At 42.2% G+C, this 24,076-nt stretch overlaps 1 protein-coding gene across 1 annotated transcript in view; it reads left to right on the top strand.

Moving 5' to 3' along the window:
* TTC6 (tetratricopeptide repeat domain 6) overlaps window positions 1–24,076 on the top strand; it is an 832,741-nt gene that overhangs the window by 438,052 nt on the left and 370,613 nt on the right. The window contains exon 16 of the mRNA XM_029598902.1: window positions 3,551–3,720. Coding sequence (XP_029454762.1) covers window positions 3,551–3,720 — 170 coding nt within the window. The remainder of the gene's footprint in view (window positions 1–3,550; window positions 3,721–24,076) is intronic.

The following is a 24,076-nucleotide window of genomic DNA, read 5'->3' as shown; positions in this document are numbered from 1 at the left end:
TCTTTACCCTGGCTGCATTTTCAGCACCGGGAGAAACATCCATTGAGGGTGTAAGTAGGGAACAAAGTCTATCCCTCCAGGACAATCAAACATCTTTGTCCCCGGGTGCACCGGTTATCCCTCCACCCCCAGAACTTGGAGAGCCACAGGAACATTTCTTGGCCCTAGGGGAAAATGTTCCTGTGAGTTCAAGGAAGTAGAGGGAGTAGCTCTGGAAGTTACAAGAAGCATTGAGGAGGTGGGAGACTCGACAGGAGAAATCCAGATGATTTCTAAAACCTGCCGAGTTGGGGTGGCTACTGCTAGCATTAATATACCTAAAATAGATAAACCCAATATAATTACACTGGAATCAATTTGGCAAGCAATAATCACAATGGAGAAATCAATTTCTTTGTTAGCATCTACTATGAACAGCTCTCAAGATATATTATCTACGATTGAACCTAAATTCAATAAACATTCTGAACAAATATTGGATATTACAGATAAGTTGACTTCAGTCCAGAAAGTACAAACAACAATGATTCAATCAGAGTTAATTTTAAGGAGAAGATTAGAAAACATGGAGAATAAACTAAGGTATCATAATTTGAGAGTTTTGAACTTTCCTAATACCAAATTAATTTCCCCTAAAAAGCAATTTAAAAAATACCTTAAAGAGGTATTATTATTACCTTCTGTTAAATTACCATCATTTTCAAAAATTTATTTTGTTCCCTTAAAATCTAGAAATGAAGTAAAACAAGATGGTTCTAACTTAAATCTAGAACTAGATCTGACAGCTTATTTAGAAACTCCATCAGAAGAACAAATTGAACAGCGAGGTACCCTATTTCTTTTTTTTAGTTTAATATCAGATAGATATTTGGTCCTAAGAACTTTTTTGAAAAACTGAAATAAAATCTTTTTAGGTCAAAATTACAGATTTATCCTGATATTGTAAAGGATACTCAAATACATAGAAACATTTTTGTAGAGTTAAGTCAAGAAGCAAGAAAGTTGGGGGCACAGGTAAATATTAGGTACACGTGTAAGTGTTTGTTGCAATACCAAGGGAAAAGGTATATCTATTATGAACCAGAGCAAATGAAAATTTATTTGGAGAATTTAAAGAAAATGCAACCAATACCTACCCAACCAGGTGAATAAAAAAATTATACTGCAGCATTTCTCTTAAATTTGGTAACTTTAAGATATGATTTGTTCCATATTCTTCAATCCATAGACTTTTCTGTTCTTTATAACTGTATTGTGGAAATTAAGTTTGCTGATTAAGGCCTCATTTACCAATATCACATTGGTAACGCATTAAGGGGCATGTTCCATGCAAATGAGGCTTTTTTTGTGCAGTGGGGAAACATCGCGTGCGGCGATGTTTTCGCAATTTGCGAAATATCTTCGCGGTGCGCGATAAAACCAATGACTCATCGCACGAAAGTGTCCGGACAGCCTATTTCCGCTCTTAGGTTGTATGAAACTGAGCAATTGTCTCACACCTCTGTTTAGTTCCCAGACAGGCATGGGGAGAGAGAGAGAGAGAGAGAGAGAGAGAGAGAGAGAGAGAGAGAGAGAGAGAGAGAGAGAGAGAGACTTGCTATAGATCCTACTCCCTAGACAGATATTTGTATCCCCATGGTAGGCCCACTTAGTAACTCGAGGTGGGGATTAGGTATGAGCGTAGGGGGTTGGGTGCCACTTTCACATTCAACATGAGACGTACGAACAGAACAGTGGTCTCTTGTGAAGATTTGATGACCTTCGGAGTGAGGAAACTCACTCCAAGAAGAGATTTGGGCAACGTTCTCTCAACCTAGCTTGTTGTTGCCCAGGTAGAGTGTCCATCGTGTTGCCGTACGGCCGGTGCTATTTTGCGCAAAATGGCGCCGGCCGTACGGCAACACGATTCGCGTGCAGGAAGTCGTTCCGGACCCCCGCTGGACTTTTGGCAAGTCTTGTGGGGGTCAGGAGGCCCCCCCAAGCTGGCCAAAAGTCCCTGGGGGTCCAGCGGGGGTCCGGGAGCGATCTCCTACGCTCCTGACGTCGGGGGACAAAAACCAAAATGGCGCCGGCGCTACCTTTGACCTGTCATATGACAAGGCAAAGGTAGCGCCGGCGCCATTTCTACAATGCAACGGAGGTCCGAGAGTAAAAGATCACACCGGGACCCTTCCTCTGGACCCCAGGTAATTTAAGGCATTTTGGGGGGGTTCGGGAGGGTGGGGGGTTTATTTTAAAGGGTCGGGGTGGGTTTTAGGGGTGTTTTAGTGTGCCGGTTTTCCCGCCCTCCCCCTTCCCCCGATTTACGATTTTTTGACGATAAATCGGGGGAATTGTTATTGTATTGCGGCTCTAATGATTTTTGACGATTTAAAATATATCGGACGATATTTTAAATCATCAAAAACCGATTCACATCCCTAGATTATATAGGAACAAAGAAATAGCAAAGAAGTAAGAGAGAACAGGCGCTTGGGGCTGCTAGGGATAACAATAAGAGACCTTGCAAGACTGGAAGATTGGGCATCCAAAGGCAGATGAAATTTAATGTGGACAAGTGCAAGGTGTTGCATATACCGTAGGGAAAAATAACCCTTGCTGTAATTACACGATGTTAGGTTCCATATTAGGAGCTACCACCCAGGAAAAAGATCTAGGCACCATAGTGGATAATACTTTAAAATTGTCTGTTCAGTGTGCTGCAGCAGTCAAAAAAGCAAACAGAATGTTAGGAATTATTAGGAAGGGAATGGTTAAAAAAACAGAAAATGTCATAATGCCTCTATATCGCTCCATGGTGAGACCGCACCTTGAATATTGTGTACAATTCTGGTCGCCGCATCTCAAAAAAGATATAGTTGTGATGGAGAAGGTACAGAGAAGGGCAACCAAAATGATAAAGGGGATGGGACAGCTCCCCTATGAGGAAAGGCTGAAGAGGTTAGGGCTGTTCAGCTTGGAGAAGAGACGGCTGAGGGGGGATATGATAGAGGTCTTTAAGATCATGAGAGGTCTTGAACGAGTAGATGTGAATCAGTTATTTACACTTTCAAATAATAGAAGGACTAGGGGGCATTCTATGAAGTTAGCAAGTAGCACATTTAAGACTAATCAGAGAAAATTATTTTTCACTCAACGATCAATAAAGCTCTGGAATTTGTTACCAGAGGATGTGGTTAGTGCAGTTAGTGTAGCTGGGTTCAAAAAAGGTATGGATAAATTCTTGGAGGAGAAGTCCATTAACGGCTATTAATCAAGTTTACTTAGGGAATAGCCACTGCTATTAATTGCATCAGTAGCATGGGTTCTTCTTAGTGTTTGGGTAATTGCCAGGTTCTTGTGGCCTGGTTTTGGCCTCTGTTGGAAACAGGATGCTGGGCTTGATGGACCCTTGGTCTGATCCAGCATGGCAATTTCTTATGTCCTAATGAATATTCTTGATAATGTATCCAGCTAACTTTAGCCAGATAAGTTATCTGTTTTCTGTTTTTTTTTTAATATTAGCCTCTCAGAATCTATTGAGAATCTGTATGATTTTTTTTCTCCTTAGGACCTATCGAGGAAGAACCTATGTTAAACAATCATTATATAAAAGAGCAGTTGAAGATTTCTGTGCTGCAGTACATTTGGAACCTCTTAATTGGACAGCTTTCTTTTACCGAGGGTGCATACTACAAAAGACCCATCCATTCAGAGCTCTACAGGATTTCAGTGTTTCTGGTATACTTATCTGATATATGTTAAGAAAGATAGTCTTTTTGTTTTAGCCTGTTATTAAAATAAATAAAAATGGGCTAGCTGGGTATGTTGCAGCAGTAACATTCATAACACCAGGGGATGGTGGAGGGATGGGATCCCAGCTATTGCACAGCGGGGACGCCTAAAGGTATCCTGTGGGTATAGATGTTTATTTGAAAATGTATAAACCATACTTCAAGCCATAACTTAAGCTGGCTTGCAATATAATATTAATAAAAACAGACAAAATTACAAAGACAGTAGTAGCTGATCTTCTTTTAACTTTGCCTCATATATACACATGGTTGAAACAATAAATCTGCAGAACTGGGCACGCACTCTAAACCAGGGCTTCCCAAATCTGTCCTGGGGACCCCACAGCCAGTCGGGTTTTAAGGATATCCACAATGAATATGCATGAGATAAATTTGCATATACGGAGTCTCCATAGTATGCAAATATATCTCATGCATATTCATTGTGGATATCCTGAAAACCCAACTGGCTGAGGGTCCCCAGGACAGGTTTGGGAAGCCCTGCTCTAAACTAAACGACCCACATCATAAAACAAAAAACGGCTGGACTAACTCGAGCAAACTAACCTGACTAACTCAAGCAAAAGCTTGCTGAAACAAATATGTTTTAAGCTTCTGAAACCTTTATTTATCTATTTATTTACTTATTTAAATATTTTTATTCTGCAACATATCCAGGGCAAATCACATAAGTACATACATAAATAAATATATATATATATATTTATTTATTTTTTGTTTTTTTTATAACGATCTTCCTACATTAGATGCAAATCAAACCGGTTTACAAAGAACAAGTTAAAGTATTCAAGTTAAATGTATTTCTGGTAAAGCTTTCAGAAATTGGGCCTGCAACTGAAAATAACCTTTCTCTGGTCTCAGCAAGGTACTCTAAATGCATTGATGGAATTTCTAGAAGACCTTCTTGAGCTGACCTGAACAAGCCTGTAGGATTATAAATATGCAGCATGGTCTGGTCCTTGGGAAGGTGGGGGTTACTCATGAGCATATGGATCATCATAGCCATTTTATATTTGATTTGTTATTTGACTGGTAGTCGGTGAAGATCACGTAATATGGGCATTATGTGGACTCTCGGTTTTCCATCTGTCAATATGCGGACATCTAAATTTTGAAGGATCTAAAGTGCTGTCAATGTATGAGCTGGTATCCCAGTGCAAACCGAATTGCAGTAATCAAGGCTGGAAAACAGCAGAGCTTGCAATATGGTTCAAAATCTGGCTGCAGCTAAAAATGGCTTAAGCCTGTGCAATAGCCACAATTTTAAAAAACCTGCCTTGATAATAGATTTCACTTGCTCATGCATTGGCAAGCTTGAATCTAAAAAGATCCTAAGATTTTTAACATGTGATAATCCTCAAATCTGAATACTGAAAGAGCATTCTCAGATAAAGTTCTTTGAAGAATAATGACTTTGGGCTTCTGCAGATTCATGATAAGCTTGTTATGAAAAAAACATTGCCTATCTGTTGAAAAGCATATTGATACCAGATTGAGAGTGGCTGACCATATAAACATAGCAGGGATTGGCATTCAATGTATACACTATACTGACGCCAGAAAGCAACTAACAAATCAGAGCCATATATATGTTAAATAATGTGGTTTAATTTAATACAACCCCCCCACCCTCCTGACCCCCCTAAGCCTTGCCAAAAGTCCCTGGTGGTCCAGTGGGAGTCCTGGAGTGATCTCCTGCACTCGTGCCCTTGGCTGCCGGTATTCAAAATGGTGCCAATAGCCTTTGCCCTTACAAGTTAAGACAGCCTCAACACCAGGCGTCGCGTGTGGGAAGCCAGATAACATCAAGGGGCACCCTGCAGCGTTTCTCACCCCACATTCATGGGAGGGGAAGTGAAGGAAACAGCTTGATCTTCACCTGGAACTGGAAAGAAGCAGCGATGTAAGTGCTGCGATCATTAGACCTGCCCCCCCCATGACGTCACTAACATCGGACAGTTAAGACAGCCTCAACACCAGGCGTCGCACACCGGGCGTCGCGCTCCGAAGGGGCGCGACAAAGGGGCTCTCCCCTTTGTGCACCCTTTGGTGCAAACCTTTGTGTATATGTAAAAATTTATTTTTATGTTTCCTTTGTTAACTAAGCTGTTTCATTGTATTCGACTAATGAATTTTTTCTGCTTTTTCTGTTTCACTGTAAACCGGCATGATTTGCATTTAATGCAAGAATGTCGGTATATAAAAGTTAAAAAATAAAAATAAAACTATGTCACAGGGGCTACCGGTGCCATTGGTCGGCCCCTGTCACATGGTAGGAGCAATGGACGGCCGGTGCCTTAGTGAAATTTTTCACTACTCTTTAAAGAAAATTTATATTTTAAAACATCCTTTTAAAGTTTTCTTTCACTTTTGAAATTCCAGCCTTAGGCCTGTTTTTTTTTTTTTTGGTGGCCTTTGGCTTACCTCTTGGTTGACCCCTTTTTTCCTTTGGACATTTTTCTTGAGAGTAATCATTTCTTTCTTGATTTAGCATTGTTCATTTTTATGACAATATCATAAAAGAAGACCAGTGGTTTCAAGATGTACTCTGGCTGCTACCAGAAGATGTCCATCATTAAACATCACAAGATCTGCTAGTTTCTGGGTGAGGATCCTGATGTTGAAATGGACTATCAGTTTCACCTTGAGCAGAAGAGAAAGAAATCCAGATCCCCTGAACTGGTGTCAAAGCTGTTAAAGTACAAAGATGACAGAGCTGTGCCGTCTGCTGGAAGCAGGGAGTTGCTGAAGGGAATATTGATTCCCTTGATGTTGAATCCTATAGGGTCCAAGGATTGAGACAATTCTTGATCTCTCAGTTTACTTTGAGCAACAGGATCTGAGTGCTTGAGCACAGAGTTGAGGATAAATGACACTGAAGGCCTATTGACATTTAGGGACAACTGACACTGATCTCCCTTGATTTACAGTTCCAAGAGCAGAGGGTGCTGCTCTTAGCCTGAAGTAGCTATTCTTGGAGGATAACTTTACCTCCTGACATGAGCAGATAAGACAGTCTCCAGAGGTTCAGTGCTAGGCTTTCATGACCCTTTCAGGTATCTCAAAGAAGATTAGCCCTCCTGCTGAAATCCATCAACATTTTGACTAGGGGCTTTGGGGTTCTGGAACAGTTCCAAAGGCAGATAGCAGAGGCAGTGGCATAAGAACGTAAATAGTGCCAAGTAACAGGTGACAACCAGTTTGACACAGCATGACCCACCTATCATTGCCTCCCTTGCTATGCCAAGTGTCTTAGAGCTGCCATCAAGCTTTAAGCACCAAGGAATGGCATTAGTACCAAGTGTGCCAAATTAGAATCAAACACCTTTGGAAGAGGAAGCTCCTCATCAATTTTTTCTGAGGACCCAACAGTCTACGTTAGAACCGAAAGGCAGTCGACCCAAAGACTGGATGTCATCTTCTTTTTTTATAGAGAGGGATTCTAAATGTTCCTGTGAGTCTGCTGATCGATCAAAAGAGTTGGGATCTACTGAAGAATTCTCTCCTTGTCTCCTTGAGATTCCTATTCTTCACTGGCAAGGAGCAGTTTCCCACTACAGGATTTCTGTTTTACAGAGTTTGTGCAGGTGATATCTAAGATCATTCCCATTGATTTCAGGTTAGGGGAGAGTCCAAGATACCTCTTCATGGCCTCCCCACATACCTAGATACCCCAAAGGAGTTAGTGGTCAAACCTGCCCACTTTCTCTACCAGAGTATACTATACATATAAGAATATGGGTAACTCCATACTCTTTACTCCCAGCTGGAAAAATAGTGAACATTAGGGATGTGCATTCATTTTCAACGAATGTGCAATCCGCAATGCATAAGTCCCTATTCATTGTATTTGTGGGTTCGCGAAATGCATCGTGATCCTCCACGAATAAAACATATATTAGTTTCATTTTTTTGCTTTGTAGTGATTTCTTAGTGGCCATTTGAAATAGGAGAAGGCCATGTGGGAGTATCCATAGCAAAACCAGCCCTTTCCTGTGAGTCATAAGTGACCTCACAGCCCTGTCATAGAGTGGGTCAGATAGGTTGGCAAGGAGACGAGAATGCAACCTATCAGAGCTAAGCATTTTTCTAATGCAGCCTATTGCCGCTCTCACTCAGTGCTCTGTGATGCTGTTCCTGATGACGCTGAACTATTTATACCTTAAGCACGTGGCGTGCTTAAGGTATAAATAGTCTTTAATCAGAGCTTTAATCAGAGCTAGTCTGAAATCTGTATTCAATTGCTAGCTATTTTGATAGAATTTTCCATTGTAAAAGATATTTCCTCATTCTTGCTGCAATGCCAGACAGGCAGGCTTTTTTTGACCGAATTTTATTTTATTGATCTCAGATGGTCTCTCTGTCCTACTGAGACAAGCTGCTAGCAGTGGCATTTTGCTGCTTATTTTACCCCCCTGGGGTGGGTTGCAAGCAGAATATGGGTGTTGTGGGTAGCAGATATATTCAATTTCTAGCTAGTTTGATAGAATTTTCCATTGAAAAAGATATTTCTTTGTTTATGCTGCTGTGCCAAGCCAGGCTTTTTTTTTAACTGCAGTTGTTTTTTTTTATTGAACTCAGACTGTCTCTCTGTGCTCTTTTAAGCCAAGAAGGTAGTGCACTGGGATTCAGTGGACAGTTTTGCAGACTCACATTTATTGGTACAGCAGTGCTCCTTTAAAGCCAAGAAAGCAGTGCCCTGGGCGTCAGTGGGCAGTTTTGCAGACTTACATATATTGGGACAGCAGTGCTCTTTTAAGCCAAAAAGGCAGTGCATTGGGCGTCAGTGAGCAGTTTTGCAGTCTCACATATATTGGGACAGCAGTGCTCTTTTAAGCCAAAAAGGAAGTGCACTGGGCATCAGTGGGCAGTTTTGCAGACTCACATATCTTGGGACAGCAGTGCTCTTTTATGCTAAGAAGGCAGTGCACTGGGCGTCAGTGGGCAGTTTTGCAGACTCACATATATTGGTACAGCAGTGCTCTTTTAAGCCAAGAAGGCACTGCACTGGGCATCAGTGGGCAGTTTTGCAGACTCACATATATTGGGACAGTGGTGCTCTTTGAAGCCAAATCCCTAGTAGGCCTCTTTTGTAGTTACAAGTTTGATGTGTGCACATACAGCAGTCCCAGTAGTAGTGTACATCCAGGCACTGCCTCATGGGCCTGTGAGCAGTTTTGCAGACTCACATATATTGGGACAGCGGTGCTCTTTGAATCCAAATCCCCAGTAGGCCTCTTTTGGAAATAATTATTTTAATTGAAATCCCTAGTAGGAAGTGACAATAAATCCATGATGTCAGGGAAAGCTAGATGTGGTCGAGTGATTGGGACTGGCAGAGGAGGCACTGGCAGAGGAGGCACTTCAAAAGGCAGTGCCAATCCCCCATTAAAGTTAAAAAGGGACCTGTTCCAATCTAAAATCTCTTTAGGGGCAGGCAGTTCCATTCGGAAAAAACTGAAATTTAAAGATGATGCATCGCCACCACCTGTTTCTGACCCTGTAGTTCTGGAGGTGAGGGAAGGGGAGGCTGAGTCATGCAAGACAAAAGGGTGAGACCCAAAAGCAGCAGTGCGACAGCAGACTCGACAGCGTTGAAAATGTAGCGCAGGCAATGTTTGCTTCTGATTCCGATGAAGAATCATCTTGTGTGGGATTCTCATCATCAGAAATGTAAGAAGTAAAGCTGAAGAAGGTTTAGGAGGATTAGTTAGTTCTGTCTTAGCCTCTACTTCTGTGCTGCAGGGGAGAGATGAAACTGATGATGATGAGGAGGAAGAGCAGTCAGCGGAGGCACGGAGTGTGACTGATGTCCCTGGCATTGCTTCTCAGGGTGCACCTACTACTTCAGTTCCAGTGCTAGCATCTACTCCGAAGGCTATAGAGAAGCGATCATGAAAGAAATCTATGATCTGGAGCCACTTTAAAGTGACAGAGGACCCGTGTTTTGCTCAGTGTAATTACTGTGCCAGGGCTATTAACAGTGGTAAGCAAATGGGACATCTAACTAATTTTGGCATGATGCATCATATGCAGAAGCAACACCCAACAGTACTACCATCTGGGGATGGTGGCAGTACCAGTCAGGGTACCCCTTTTTCCAGGCAGCATAAAGTGGTTGAAAAGGAGCAGAGTTACCCCACGCCCTCAGCCCCTTCTAGCAGTCAGGTGGCAGGCCAGCAGCCCCCTGCCATGTGTCAGAAACGACAACCCACCATGAAGGAAATGGGGTGGTGTTTGGTAACGCTATCCCGGGGAAGGAGGCAGGCAGCCTCAAAAGTTGTAACCAGGAGCATTGGGGAAATTATTGTCCTCGATGACCAGCCCTTGCAGATAGTGGAGAATGTGGGTTTCAAGCATTTGCTGAAAGTCTTAGTTCCAAATTACAAAATCTCTCCAGAACCACATTTAGCAGAAAGGTCATCCCCAGCCTGTACAACCAGTGTCACAGTCGCATCCAAGCGCACTGTTAGCTAAGGCAGAGGGGAGTGTGCATTTCACCTGTGATATCTGGATGCACTGAATGCTGCACACTTTTAACTCTCCCTGACAAGCACACTGGTGGGACCTGGCTGAGGCAGGGGCAGGCAGCAGCTCTATTAGTGAACAAGTATCAGGGTGGAGGTGGGCTTTACTGCACACCCACCTGACGGATGATGCCCATACCTCAGCCAATATTCTAGCATGCATCAGACAGATGCTGGTGGGCTGGCAGCTACACCAGCAAGACAGGAATCTTCAGGCAGGGTTCTTTGTCACAGACAATGGTGCAAACATGGTAAAGGCAATATCCGATGGGGGGCTTTCAGAATATCCGATGTTTTGCACATACTCTGCACCTGGTAGTGAAGCCAGCTCTGGGGTTGGAGTCCAAGCACCAAGAGAATGAATACGTGCAGGACTTAATACACAAGTGCAGGAACATAGCAGTGCACTTCCACAGAAGTGTGAAGGTGGGGCAGGTTCTCCGACAAAAGCAGACTGATTTGGAGATGCCTCACAAGCATCTCATTCAAGACATTGCCACCCGGTGGAATTCCACCTATATGATGCTGCAGAGGTTAGTGGAGCAGCAGACACCCCTTCATGAACTTTCTGCGGCAATGGACATACGTATGCATAGTTCCCTAGGGCATCATAATTGGTTAGTCATGAATCAGATGGTAAAAATCCTGCAGCCCTTCAAGGAGCCACAGAGGAGCTGAGTCCAAAAGTGACACCTTGGCTGACATCATCCCTATAGTTAATTTTCTGGAGGAAAATTTGGAGGGCTTTAAACAGGAAGAGGAAATGACAGCAGAGGTGGTTCATTGTATGGACTTTTTGCAGAAGCAGGTGCAAGAGAGATTAAGGCCTTTAAAGAAGACCACACATACATGCTCGCCACAGTCTGTGATCCTCATGTGAAAGGGAAACTCGCCCTACAGTACGCTTGTCTCCTATTGGTGAAGGATCTGCTGTTAGTAAAAGTCCGTGAACAGGAGCTCCATAGGCAGAGACAGATTAGGCATGAAGCAGAGGAGGAAACAGTGGGCACTTCACAGTGTAGTGCTAGCCCAAGTGACAGCTAGTACTTCCTCCTCCACTTCAGTACGCCAAAGCCATGTGGCTCATAAAAAATCATCTGTTCTGGAATGAGCTAGAGAAAAAGCTGCTGACATGTGTGACTCTCAGCCCACCCAAGCAAAGGAGACACCAGCACAAATGTCAGTGACACGGTATCTCTTAGAGCCCACAGAGGACATGCAGACAGATCCGCTGGCATAATGGGCACATGAGTCCACTATCTGGCTACACTTAACCAAAGTGACTCAGCAATATCTGTCATGTCCATCAACCAGTGTGCTCAGTGAACGTGTATATTCAATGACAGGGGATATCATGAGCCCTCATCGCTCAAGGCTGGCACCAGAGTTGATGGAAATGCTAGTGTTTTTGAAAGTAAACATGCCTTTGCTTGGGTTACTTGTGAATGGCAAGATGAATAAAAGCAATTGAAAGCCTTGCAGCAGCTCCAACTGCCTCCTATGCTCCTATGGTCAGGTACATCAGCAGATGTACTTGACCTGAAACGCTGTACCAGTCCATCCACTGTCTAGGCCATACATCCCTACAAGGGCCTGACCTCAAACGTGTGCCTGTCTGTCCAGGCCTTACATTCCTACAAGGGCTTGACCTAAAACGCTGTTCCTGTCCGTCCAGGCCTTATGTCCTTACATGGGCCTGACCTCTAATGATGTGTCTGTCCGTCCAGGCCTTATGTCCCTACAAGGGCCTGACCTCTAATGCTGTGCCTGTCCGTCCAGGCCTTATGTCCCTACAAGGGCTTGACCTCTAATGCTGCGCCTGTCCGTCCAGGTCTTATGTCCCTACAAGGGCCTGACCTCTAACGCTATGCCTGTCCATCCACTGACCGGGTCTTATGTCCCTACAAGGGCCTGACCTCAAATGCTGTGCCTGTCCGTCCAGGCCTTATGTCCCTACAAGGGCCTGAACTCTAACGCTGTGCCTGTCTGTCCACTGTCCAGGCCTTACGTCCTTTCAAGGGCCTGACCTCAAACGCTGTGCCTGTCTGTCCAGGCCTTATGTCCCTACAAGCGCTTGACCTCTAATGCTGTGCCTGTCCATTAAGGCCTTACGTCCCTACAAGGGCTTGACCTCTAACACTGTGCCTGTCTGTCCAGGCCTTATGTCCCTACAAGGGCTTGACCTCTAATGCTGTGCCTGTCCATCCACTGTCCAAGCCTTACGTCCCTACAAGGGCTTGACCTCTAACGCTGTGCCTATTCATCCAGGCCTTACATCCCTACAAGGGCTTAACCTGTAATGCTGTGCCTGTCTGTCCACTGTCCAGACCTTACGTCCCTACAAGGGCTTGACCACTAATGCTGTGCCTGTCCGTCCAGGCCATATGCCCCTCAAAGGCTTGACCTCTGTGCCTGTCTGTCCAGGCCTTACGTCCCTACAAGGGCCTGAACTCAAACACTGTGCCTGTCTGTCCAGCTTGGAGCTTGGATATTTCATATCCTCAATAGTTTTTATGACCTTCATAATATGGAACATTTTCCCTAGATGTTTCTTAGGTGCCAACATTAATGTTTCTAGTACTATAGAAAACTGATGGTAGTTGTACTCTAGTTCATCCTCTGTGTTCCCATAGTTTACAGAGGCACTGCAGGGTACAAAGTCAATATAGGTTGATATTGTAGATTTGGACTTGAGTAGCAGTTTTCTTATTTCTGAGAGCTCTTCAAGTTCCTTTGTCACCAGCTGAAGTGCATAAGTACAGTTAATAGCTTCTGGGTATTCACTAGATGCCAACGGAACCACCGCACTCTAGGGGCCAATCCATTTCAGGGAGCCCTTTCGTGTGCAAAGGAAAGGGAACTCTCCCTGTGTGTAGCCAGCCTGTCTCTTAGTACCCGTTGACCCATGTTGAACCAGAACCGCTGTTCACATGGAAACCTCCTCCACGTCGACTCTCCATGCTTGAAGGCTCATGCTCCACTCTAGGGGCCAACAATCCATTCTAGGGAGCCCTTTCCTGCGCAAAGGAAAAGGAACTCTCCCCAGGTTTAGCCACCCTATCTCTTAACACCCACTGACCCATGTTGAACCGCTGTTCACATGGAAACCTCCTCCACCTCAATCTTCAAAATTCTCATTTGTATATCTGCTACATCCACCAGATTTTAAAAGACCAGCGAGAGCTCACTAGACGCCAACAGAAAAACCCCACTCTAGGGGCTAACCCATTCTAGGGAACCCTTTCCTGTGCAAAGGAAAGGGAACTCTTCCCGTGGCCAGCCTGTCTTGCCCTTATCAAAACCACAGGGACCTGACTACCTCAGCTTTGCCAGCCTGTATTTCCCCTATCAAAATAGAACAAAGAGAGGGAAAAGGATCAAAGTCCAGTGGATACCATCAAACCCAAATAATGACAAATGACAATATCATAAAATGTTTGCTTTGGAGTTTCAATCTGCAGCCTCTCGCCTCGCAATAGGCCGCAAGCTTCAATCAGCTTTCAAAGCAGAATATGAAATTCAATCATTTATTGTCATTTGTTCATCCCAGTTAGTAACTTTATTTAAATATATAATCTTCTTGTCCAAAAAATTTTTCAAATCACCCTAAAAAAGGTATATCCGTCAATATAGAGCAAAACTCATAATACTTCTCACCACATTAAAAACTTGTAACAACAAATGTTGGAAAGAGGAATACTTAGCCAGTTCAACATGAAGTCTAGATTAAAGTGCTCCCGACATGACTCATGTTTCAATTGCAGAGAACAATCTTCATCAGGGGAAATTTCTCAAAATTAGTTAATCAGAATGGCCAATATTCTTCAATACCTTTAAAAACAAACAAACATGTTCAGAGAGTGCACGTCGCCTGAGTTATACAAACCCACAAAATCACAGCATATTATCCCACCAGAAAATGATTCAAGAAGAATTATATCAACGTCACAGAAAACAACCACTTACCCGGACAAACACTGTCTCACCCAACATGTTCAAATATGGCGCCAAAGCGTCTCTGAAGGTATCCTCATCTAGCTAACATTTAAATCCCACTTCCGATGACTACGTCACCGGACGTCCTCTGAGAAACGCTAAAGACTAAAGAACTACAAAACCCATACTGCATCAAATCCGAAAAACAAGCACTTCATTTACTTATCACAGCCCTTCTTCTACTGCCATCGCCAGAACTCGTGTCAAAGAAACTGAATCTTAATGGACCCACACTATAAAACAACTCAAAAAACAAACCAATCAATTTCTCTATTTAAGCCCTTAGGGGTAACGGTGTCAAAATAGTAAATCCATTTCTGTTCCCTGCGCAAAAGATAATTGTCAAAATCCCCCCCTCTATTGCTAGGTGTCAATAGTTCAATAACCGCAAAACGTAATGTTTCAAAAGAATGACAAAACTGTAAACAGTGTTGCACTACCGGCGCTTCTATACTTTGGCGCACAAGGGCACTTTTATGTTCAATTATACGGGTTTTTAAAGTACGTTTGGTTTTGCCAATATATAGTAAAGGGCACGGGCACCATAGCCCGTAAATGACGCCCTTCGACTGACAATCCGTATATGATTTAAACTTGAACTTGCCATGGCCAAAAAATGGAAGAAACTCTCCAGAAAAAGATTGGCTACAAACGCTGCATTTCTGACAGGGAAAATGACCCTTAGGTTCCCCGTTGTCAACCAGATCTCTTGAGGCTTCATCGGAAATGTCCGAACAAACCACCAAATCTCTTAAATTTTTACCCCGCTTAAATGCAAAGCGGGGAAAATGTTGTAACTCGGCATGTAGACTAAGTACATGCCAATACTTTTTGATAATGTTCTGAACTTGATATATTTGAGGTGAAAACGGAAGCACACAGGTAGTCTTGGTTGATGCCACCTGAGGCTGAGATGGTAAAAATAAAAGATCACGGTTAACCCAACGAGCACGTTTGTAAGCCTTTCTGATGATGTTTAAAGGGTATCCTCTTTGTTGAAAGTTAACTATCAACTGTGTAGCTTTCAACTTGTAGTCTGAAAGATCAGAACATAGCCTTCTTAATCTTAAAAATTGGCCATATGGCAAATTAGATTTTAAGTGATGTGGATGGCAGCTGTCAAATCGAAGCAAAGTGTTTTTATCTGTAGGTTTGTGGTATAGAGAAAAAGCAAAACCGGTAGAATGGAGGGAAACAGAAATGTCAAGATAAGGAATGCATGTCTTGTTGAACGTGTAAGTGAATTTTATATTTAAATCACAACAATTTAGTCATGCCATAAATGATACAAACATACTCTCCTCCCCTTCCCAAACTATAAGTATGTCGTCGATGTATCGGCGCCAAAATTTAACGTGGCTAGCGAATGGATTCACAGAGAGAAATCTATCTTCAAACTTCCCCATGTACAGGTTCGCGATGTCCGGCGCCATAGTGGCACCCATCGCGACACCTCTACATTGTAGAAAGAACTCATCGTTAAATTTGAAAAAATTATTCTTCAAAGCAATATCAGCTAATGTTGAAATAAAAGCTGATGGAGTCTTCAAAGACACTTCAGATAATTCTGATCTCACAATATCAGATGCCTCTCTCTGCGGGATGCTCGTATATAAAGATACTACATCTATAGTAGCTAATGCCAACTGCGAGTTTGGAAAAAGATGTTGAGTGTGTGTTTCTAATTGCATCATTAGAGCCGATGAATCTCGAACATACGAAGGTAACAACTTAACCAAGGGAGCAAGAAACTTGTCTACAAAAATCGATAGAGGCTCAAGTAATGAACCTCTAGTCGACACAATCGGTCTTCCTGGGGGCTTAACTAGAGATTTGTGAATCTTTGGCAATAAGTATAGTACCGGCGTCTTAGGGAAATCAACCTTCAGGAATCTTTGTTCTCTAGACGTGATCCAAAATTTATGGGCTGCCATTTCAATGAGAGAATCAATCTCTAATTTAATGGCAGAAGTCGGATCCTCAGACAACTTTAAATAGTACTCAGAATCGCCCAACTGGCGAGTTACTTCTTAACAGTAATCTACCACATTCATGACTACTACAGCGCCGCCTTTATCAGCAGATTTTATTATGATAATATTATGTGGTGAGAAGTATTATGAGTTTTGCTCTATATTGACGGATATACCTTTTTTAGGGTGATTTGAAAACGTTTTTGGACAAGAAGATTATATATTTAAATAAAGTTACTAACTGGGATGAACAAATGACAATAAATGATTGAATTTCATATTCTGCTTTGAAAGCTGATTGAAGCTTGCGGCCCATTGCGAGGCGAGAGGCTGCAGATTGAAACTCCAAAGCAAACATTTTATGATATTGTCATTTGTCATTATTTGGGTTTGATGGTATCCACTGGACTTTGATCATTTTCCCTCTCTTTGTTCTATTTTGAATCATATTAGAGAGGTGTTTTGCCTTTGTGGTTGTTTGATTATTCATTCAGTATATTGAGGCATTTTAATATTTCATAATGGCATCCAATTGGCAGGATGTGTTTAGCTTCTCACATGTGCACTTACAGGAAGTTTTACAAACTCTGGCGTTTTTCACTACCCCTGTTGGAGGTGTACCCCAGGGAGATACATGGACACAGGTTCTTAATTTGAAAAAGTGCCTTGTACGCACAGAAATGCATGGACAGACACTTATTGAGTACTGCCGTGTCCAGAGGATACCATGCGGCTTGCGTATCAGGAAGGAACCTCTATTGTATACTGAGGATTCTGCTTTTTTACAAAAGTGGAACAGTATTTTAAATAAATGTTCATTAGATCTTATCTTAGCCATTATTGAACAAGCTAAGCTCACTGCTGATGCTATTAACATTGAGATTACCCAATTATTGGAGGCGAATAAAATTGACATGGCTATTCAAGAATTTACCAACAAAGTAGCTGAGATTGACCAAACTGTTGACACTTTTATGACCCAGGTTAAACAAACTAATCTGGACAAATTTATACGTGACGAAAAAGATTATTCAAAAGGTTTCATTTACTTTTGGATGCAACCGAATTATAAGAAAAATAGAAACTCTAATTCAAAAACTTTTGAAAATTCTAGTTCAGCTTCGTCTGATTCATCAGGCGAAGAGGTTTCTAATTCTACTAACAAAACCACTAGAAATAGACGTGACAGGTTCCAGGATTCAAAAAACTTCAATCCTGGAAACCGAGGCAACAAAACGAACAACAATTCGATATCGAATCGTCCAGTTACCTGGTCCCAACAAGAACGGGATTAGGAGACTCCACTGTTGTAAATTTGTCTTCGACAGTTTTGTCTGATGCTCAAGTTTCAGTACTGGAGAAGGGCTTATCTTTTGTGCCTACTTTAAATTTGGATTTATTTGACATTGAAACCTATGTGCAGAAGTTCATTAGACAACTATGGCTACGGGTTTACTTTTCTAATGCTACAGCATCCAGTATAGATACTTCCATAGTGGTTCCCAAGTCAAAGTGGTGTCCACCTGGTCCGATAGACCCTTCGATTGCCACTTTTAGAGATCTTGTCATTAAAGAATTACACACTTTGAAAAAACCCATTCGAGATAATCACCCATTCAATTTAACCATTGATGAACGTCAAGCAATTAATGCTCTGAGAAAAGATAAGTCTATAATAATAAAATCTGCCGATAAAGGCGGCGCTGTAGTAGTCATGAATGTGGTAGATTACTGTGAAGAAGTAACTCGCCAGTTAGGCGATTCTGAGTACTATTTAAAGTTGTCTGAGGATCCGATTTCTGCCATTAAATTAGAGATTGATTCTCTCATTGAAATGGCAGCCCATAAATTTTGGATAACGTCTAGAGAACAAAGATTCCTGACGGTTGATTTCCCTAAGACGCCGGTACTATACTTATTGCCAAAGATTCACAAATCTCTAGTTAAGCCCCCAGGAAGACCAATTGTGTCGACTAGAGGTTCATTACTTGAGCCTCTATCGATTTTTGTAGACAAGTTTCTTGCTCCCTTGGTTAAGTTGTTACCTTCGTATGTTCGAGATTCATCGGATCTAATGATGCAATTAGAAACACACACTCAACATCTTTTTCCAAACTCACAGTTGGCATTAGCTACTATAGATGTAGTATCTCTATATACGAGCATCCCGCAGAGAGAGGCATCTGATATTGTGAGATCAGAATTATCTGAAGTGTCTTCGAGGACTCCATCAGCTTTTATTTCAACATTAGCTGATATTGCTTTGAAGAATAATTTTTTCAAATTTAATGATGAGTTCTTTCTACAATGTAGAGGTGTCGCGATGGGTGCCACTATGGCGCCGGACATCGCGAACCTGTACATGGGGAAGTTTGAAGATAGATTTCTCTCTGTGAATCCATTCGCTAGCCACGTTAAATTTTGGCGCCGATACATCGACGACATACTTATAGTTTGGGAAGGGGAGGAGAGTATGTTTGTATCATTTATGGCATGGCTAAATTGTTGTGATGTAAATATAAAATTCACTTACACGTTCAACAAGACATGCATTCCTTATCTTGACATTTCTGTTTCCCTCCATTCTACCGGTTTTGCTTTTTCTCTATACCGCAAACCTACAGATAAAAACACTTTGCTTCGATTTGACAGCTGCCATCCACATCACTTAAAATCTAATTTGCCATATGGCCAATTTTTAAGATTAAGAAGGCTATGTTCTGATCTTTCAGACTACAAGTTGAAAGCTACACAGTTGATAGTTAACTTTCAACAAAGAGGATACCCTTTAAACATCATCAGAAAGGCTTACAAACGTGCTCGTTGGCTTAACCGTGATCTTTTATTTTTACCATCTCAGTCTCAGGTGGCATCAACCAAGACTACCTGTGTGCTTTCGTTTTCACCTCAAATATATCAAGTTCAGAACATTATCAAAAAGTATTGGCATGTACTTAGTCTACATGCCGAGTTACAACATTTTCCCCGCTTTGCATTTAAGCGGGGTAAAAATTTAAGAGATTTGGTGGTTTGTTCGGACTTTTCCGATGAAGCCTCAAGAGATCTGGTTGACAACGGGGAACCTAAGGGTCATTTTCCCTGTCAGAAATGCAGCGTTTGTAGCCAATCTTTTTCTGGAGAGTTTCTTCCATTTTTTGGCCATGGCAAGTTCAAGTTTAGATCATATACGGATTGTCAGTCGAAGGGCGTCATTTACGGGCTATGGTGCCCGTGCCCTTTACTATATATTGGCAAAACCAAACATACTTTAAAAACCCGTATAATTGAACATAAAAGTGCCCTTGTGCGCCAACATATAGAAGCGCCGATAGTGCAACACTGTTTACAGTTTTGTCATTCTTTTGAAACATTACGTTTTGCGGTTATTGAACTATTGACACCTAGCAATAGAGAGGGGGATTTTGACAATTATCTTTTGCGCAGGGAACAGAAATGGATTTACTATTTTGACACCGTTACCCCTAAGGGCTTAAATAGAGAAATTGATTGGTTTGTTTTTTAAGTTGTTTTATAGTGTGGGTCCATTAAGATTCAGTTTCTTTGACACGAGTTCTGGCGATGGCAGTAGAAGAAGGGCTGTGATAAGTAAATGAAGTGCTTGTTTTTCGGATTTGATGCAGTATATGGGTTTTGTAGTTCTTTAGCATTTCTCAGAGGACGTCCGGTGACGTAGTCATCGGAAGTGGGATTTAAATGTTAGCTAGATGAGGATACCTTCAGAGACGCTTTGGCGCCATATTTGAAAGTGTTGGGTGAGACAGTGTTTGTCCGGGTAAGTGGTTGTTTTCTGTGATGTTGATATAATTCTTCTTGAATCATTTTCTGGTGGGATAATATGCTGTGATTTTGTGGGTTTGTATAACTCAGGCGACGTGCACTGTCTGAACATGTTTGTTTGTTTTTAAATGTATTGAAGAATATTGGCCGTTCTGATTAACTAATTTTGAGAAATTTCCCCTGATGAAGATTGTTCTCTGCAATCGAAACATGAGTCATGTCGGGAGCACTTTAATCTAGACTTCATGTTGAACTGGCTAAGTATTCCTCTTTCCAACATTTGTTGTTACAAGTTTTTAATGTGGTGAGAAGTATTATGAGTTTTGCTCTATATTGACGGATATACCTTTTTTAGGGTGATTTGAAAAATTTTTTGGACAAGAAGATTATATATTTAAATAAAGTTACTAACTGGGATGAACAAATGACAATAAATGATTGAATTTTGGGGGGTGCTCTCGAGCAGCGCACAAGATGGCCGCCCACTTCTAAAGCTCCGTGCACCCTCGCTCCCTAATCATTAATTTGGACGGCTCCAACCAATATTTCCCCGGTGGAACAGAGTATCGCTCACAGCTGAAACATGGCTACAGCTAAGTCTGGGAAAATTGAAGCAGCTTTCGCTTCCGCAGCCGGTACGAAGCGTCAGAAGCAGGATCCTCCGACACCAGACAAGGCCAATCCTGCAAAAAACATGGCTTCGGCGGACTTGGTACTCGCGGAACTAAAACAACTAAAAGACATGCTTCAGTTAAATATAGAAACTATCACAGCGGTACGATCTGACCTGCAAACATTGTCCACTCGAATGGACAGTTTTCAAGCACGGCTAGACGATACGGAAGCGCAGGTATCCTCTCTACTCCTCACTTCTGCGTCACTCCCTGGGCTCACTAAAGAAATGGCGCAGCTCAAGAGTGATATCGAAGATCTCTCCAATAGATATCGCCGCAACAATGTAAGGATCCTGGGGATACCAGAGGGTCAAGAAGGTAATGATATTATTGCTTTTTTGGAGACATTGATACCAGCTTGTTTACAAATAACCTTCGAACATCCCCTGGAACTGGAACGCGCACATCGTATCCCCTCTCGGCCTCTAAAAAACTCTAAATACCCTAGACCAGTTATTTTTAAAGACTTGAGGTACCCCCAGGTCCTACAAATGTTCAATGCGGCCCGAAGTAAAGCTCCTGTAACATATCAAGGTTCCACCATCCTTTTCATTCCGGACCTCGCCAAAACTACAGCAAATAGACGCAAAATTTTATTGGGCATGAGGCCGCGCTTACAAGCGGTGGGAGCAAGATACGGGCTTCTTTACCCGGCCCAAATGAGGGTCACCCATAACAATCGTACCAAGATTTTTTAGGATCCTCAGGAATTAGACTTTTTTTATCCTCATGTGATGCTGCCGCGTCTATGGTAACCTGAGGGGATTATTACAGTCCTGTGATTTCCTCCTGCGGATGTCCAGGGAATTGGCGTGACCAACCCATGGGTCAATATTCAGATTGGTCAAACTCTCCCATTTATTGGGATATTCATTGAGTTTTTCAGTCTCAATTTCTTTTGGGTTTTTTTTTTGTAGCCAACACAGTTCGGCATATGGAGCCCTATTTGCTAATATGCTATTTTGGGAGCGAGGGATGTGGGCTGCTTTTTGGCCTGCCTTGAGGCTCAATTTACATTTTTCTAGGGACAGTGTGCATTAACATTGTCCCCTATTGCATTGTTTTTTTGGTCCCTTTCTACAGCAGAGATGGGACGCTGATTTTTTTTTGCTTTTGTTCTTAGTCTTTTTATTTTTCTCTATGTCTCTTTCCTTCAAGAGGATACCACTCACTTTTTTCTACATGGCTCATTTCACTTACATGCGTGGGAGAGGTAGTGAGGACTATGCTGGAACCCTTACTTTTTTTCAACTATAATGGCGACTATAATCTCTTCATTCAAACTAGTCTCTTTAAATGTCAACGGTTTCTCACATCCAATCAAGCGGAGGAAGATTCTCACGTACTTGCAATCGATAAAAACGGACATTGCTCTAATACAAGAGACCCATTTATCGGCTGCGGAATCCCTCAAACTCAAGCAACAGTGGGTAGGACAAGTTTATTATAGTCCTGCTGTCAAGAAAAAAAGGGGTACTGCTATTCTTATACACAAGAATCTTACAGCATCGGTTTCTGAGCAATTAGCTGACCCAGACGGTAGATGGAACCTCATTCACCTTACTAACCAAGATGAGGAGTTTGTTCTTCTCAACATTTATGCGCCTAATGCTGATAATCCAGAATTTTTTCAGGATGTATTCGTTAATTTGTTACAGATTGACGCTTTCCCGTGCATAATTGGTGGAGATTTTAACCAACCTTTGGACCCCGTATTGGATAAGAAATCAGAGGTGCGGCCTTCTGTCTCTAAAGCAACTAGGACCTTACAACATCTTATTTCTACATATGGTCTTGTGGAGCCCTGGCGTTTGATGAACCCTACTGGAAGGGATTTCACTTACTTTTCACCACCCCACTCCTCGTATTCACGTATAGACTTCTTTTTACTCAATAGGTCTCTCATGTCTCGTGTTATGGATACTACTATCCATTCTATCCTCGTTTCCGATCATGCGGCTATATCCTTAACCTGTGATTTAACTCATCCTAAAACGGTCCATAAACAATGGCGGTTCAACTCCGCTCTTCTGGAGGACCCTGAATTCAAGCCCCTCATGGAACAGCAGATAAAGGAATATTTCCATCTCAATTCCACAAACGATGTTTCTGCCGCTACCATATGGGAAGCATCCAAAGCGATGATTCGAGGGGGAATCATTAGTTTCTCTATCAGGTGTGCCAAACGGCTAAAATCAGAGTTACATTCCCTTCAGCAACAAGTGACATTTTTGGAATCGGAACATATTAAATATTCCACACCTGCTTCTCTTGCGGCTTTAATCCAAGCACGTTACCAATACAACCGTTTGCTTAGTTCTCAAGTTCACTTACATGTTTCTCATTCCAAGGCACAGTACTACGCTGGTAATAATAAGTGTGGTCACTTATTAGCTTCTTACCTAAAGAAGAAATCAGAAGCCAAACGCATAACCAAGATCTTATCTCCATCTAACAATCAATTGACTCAGGACTCTGACATATTACAAGCCTTCAGCGACTTCTACGCTAACTTGTATCAATCTGAAGTTTCCCCGACAGCTGAAATGTTTAAAGCTTTTTTCTCTGGACTTAGCCACCCGACCTTGACTCAATCGCAAATGGAACAGTTGGATTCACCTCTCACTACTGTTGAGATTGAATCAGCAATTAATTCATTGGCCCAGAAGAAGGCACCTGGACTGGATGGATTCACTGCGGACTTTTACCGATCCTTTCAGAAGATTCTTATCCCGCACTTATATAACTATTTCTCTGCCTTTCTCCTTAATGAGTCCTCAGCCACCTCTTTCTCACAAGCTTGTGTAGTGGTGCTCCCAAAGCCAGGTAGAGATGATACCAATATAGCGAATTATCGGCCTATTTCCTTATTGAATACTGATTACAAAATTTTTACAAAAATACTGGCTACTAGGCTGTCAAAGATCATGGGTATATTAGTGGACCCGGACCAATCTGGTTTTATTAGAGATCGCCTGATTTCTAATAACACTAGGCTTTTTTTTCATGTACAACAAACAGCCTTCTCTTCCTCTACACCAGCGGTGGCGGTCTCCCTAGACGCTGAAAAGGCCTTCGATCGTGTGGAGTGGCCTTTTTTATTTGCTGCTTTGCAGTGGTATGGCATAGGTCCCGTTTTTCTGAACTGGATCAAGTATTTGTATACCGCCCCACAGGCATATCTTTACATCAATCAGCAATTATCCCCAAAAGTTTCTCTTCATAGAGGTACGCGACAGGGTTGCCCCCTGTCGCCATTACTTTTCAACTTGGCTTTGGAACCCCTACTCATGGCTATTAGACAATCTTCTACT

Source organism: Rhinatrema bivittatum, chromosome 4 (genome assembly GCF_901001135.1).
Source record: "Rhinatrema bivittatum chromosome 4, aRhiBiv1.1, whole genome shotgun sequence".
In the NCBI taxonomy this organism is placed as follows: domain Eukaryota; kingdom Metazoa; phylum Chordata; class Amphibia; order Gymnophiona; family Rhinatrematidae; genus Rhinatrema; species Rhinatrema bivittatum.
The sequence above is the reverse complement of the archived record's forward strand: the minus strand, read 5'-3'. Positions and strand labels throughout refer to the sequence as shown.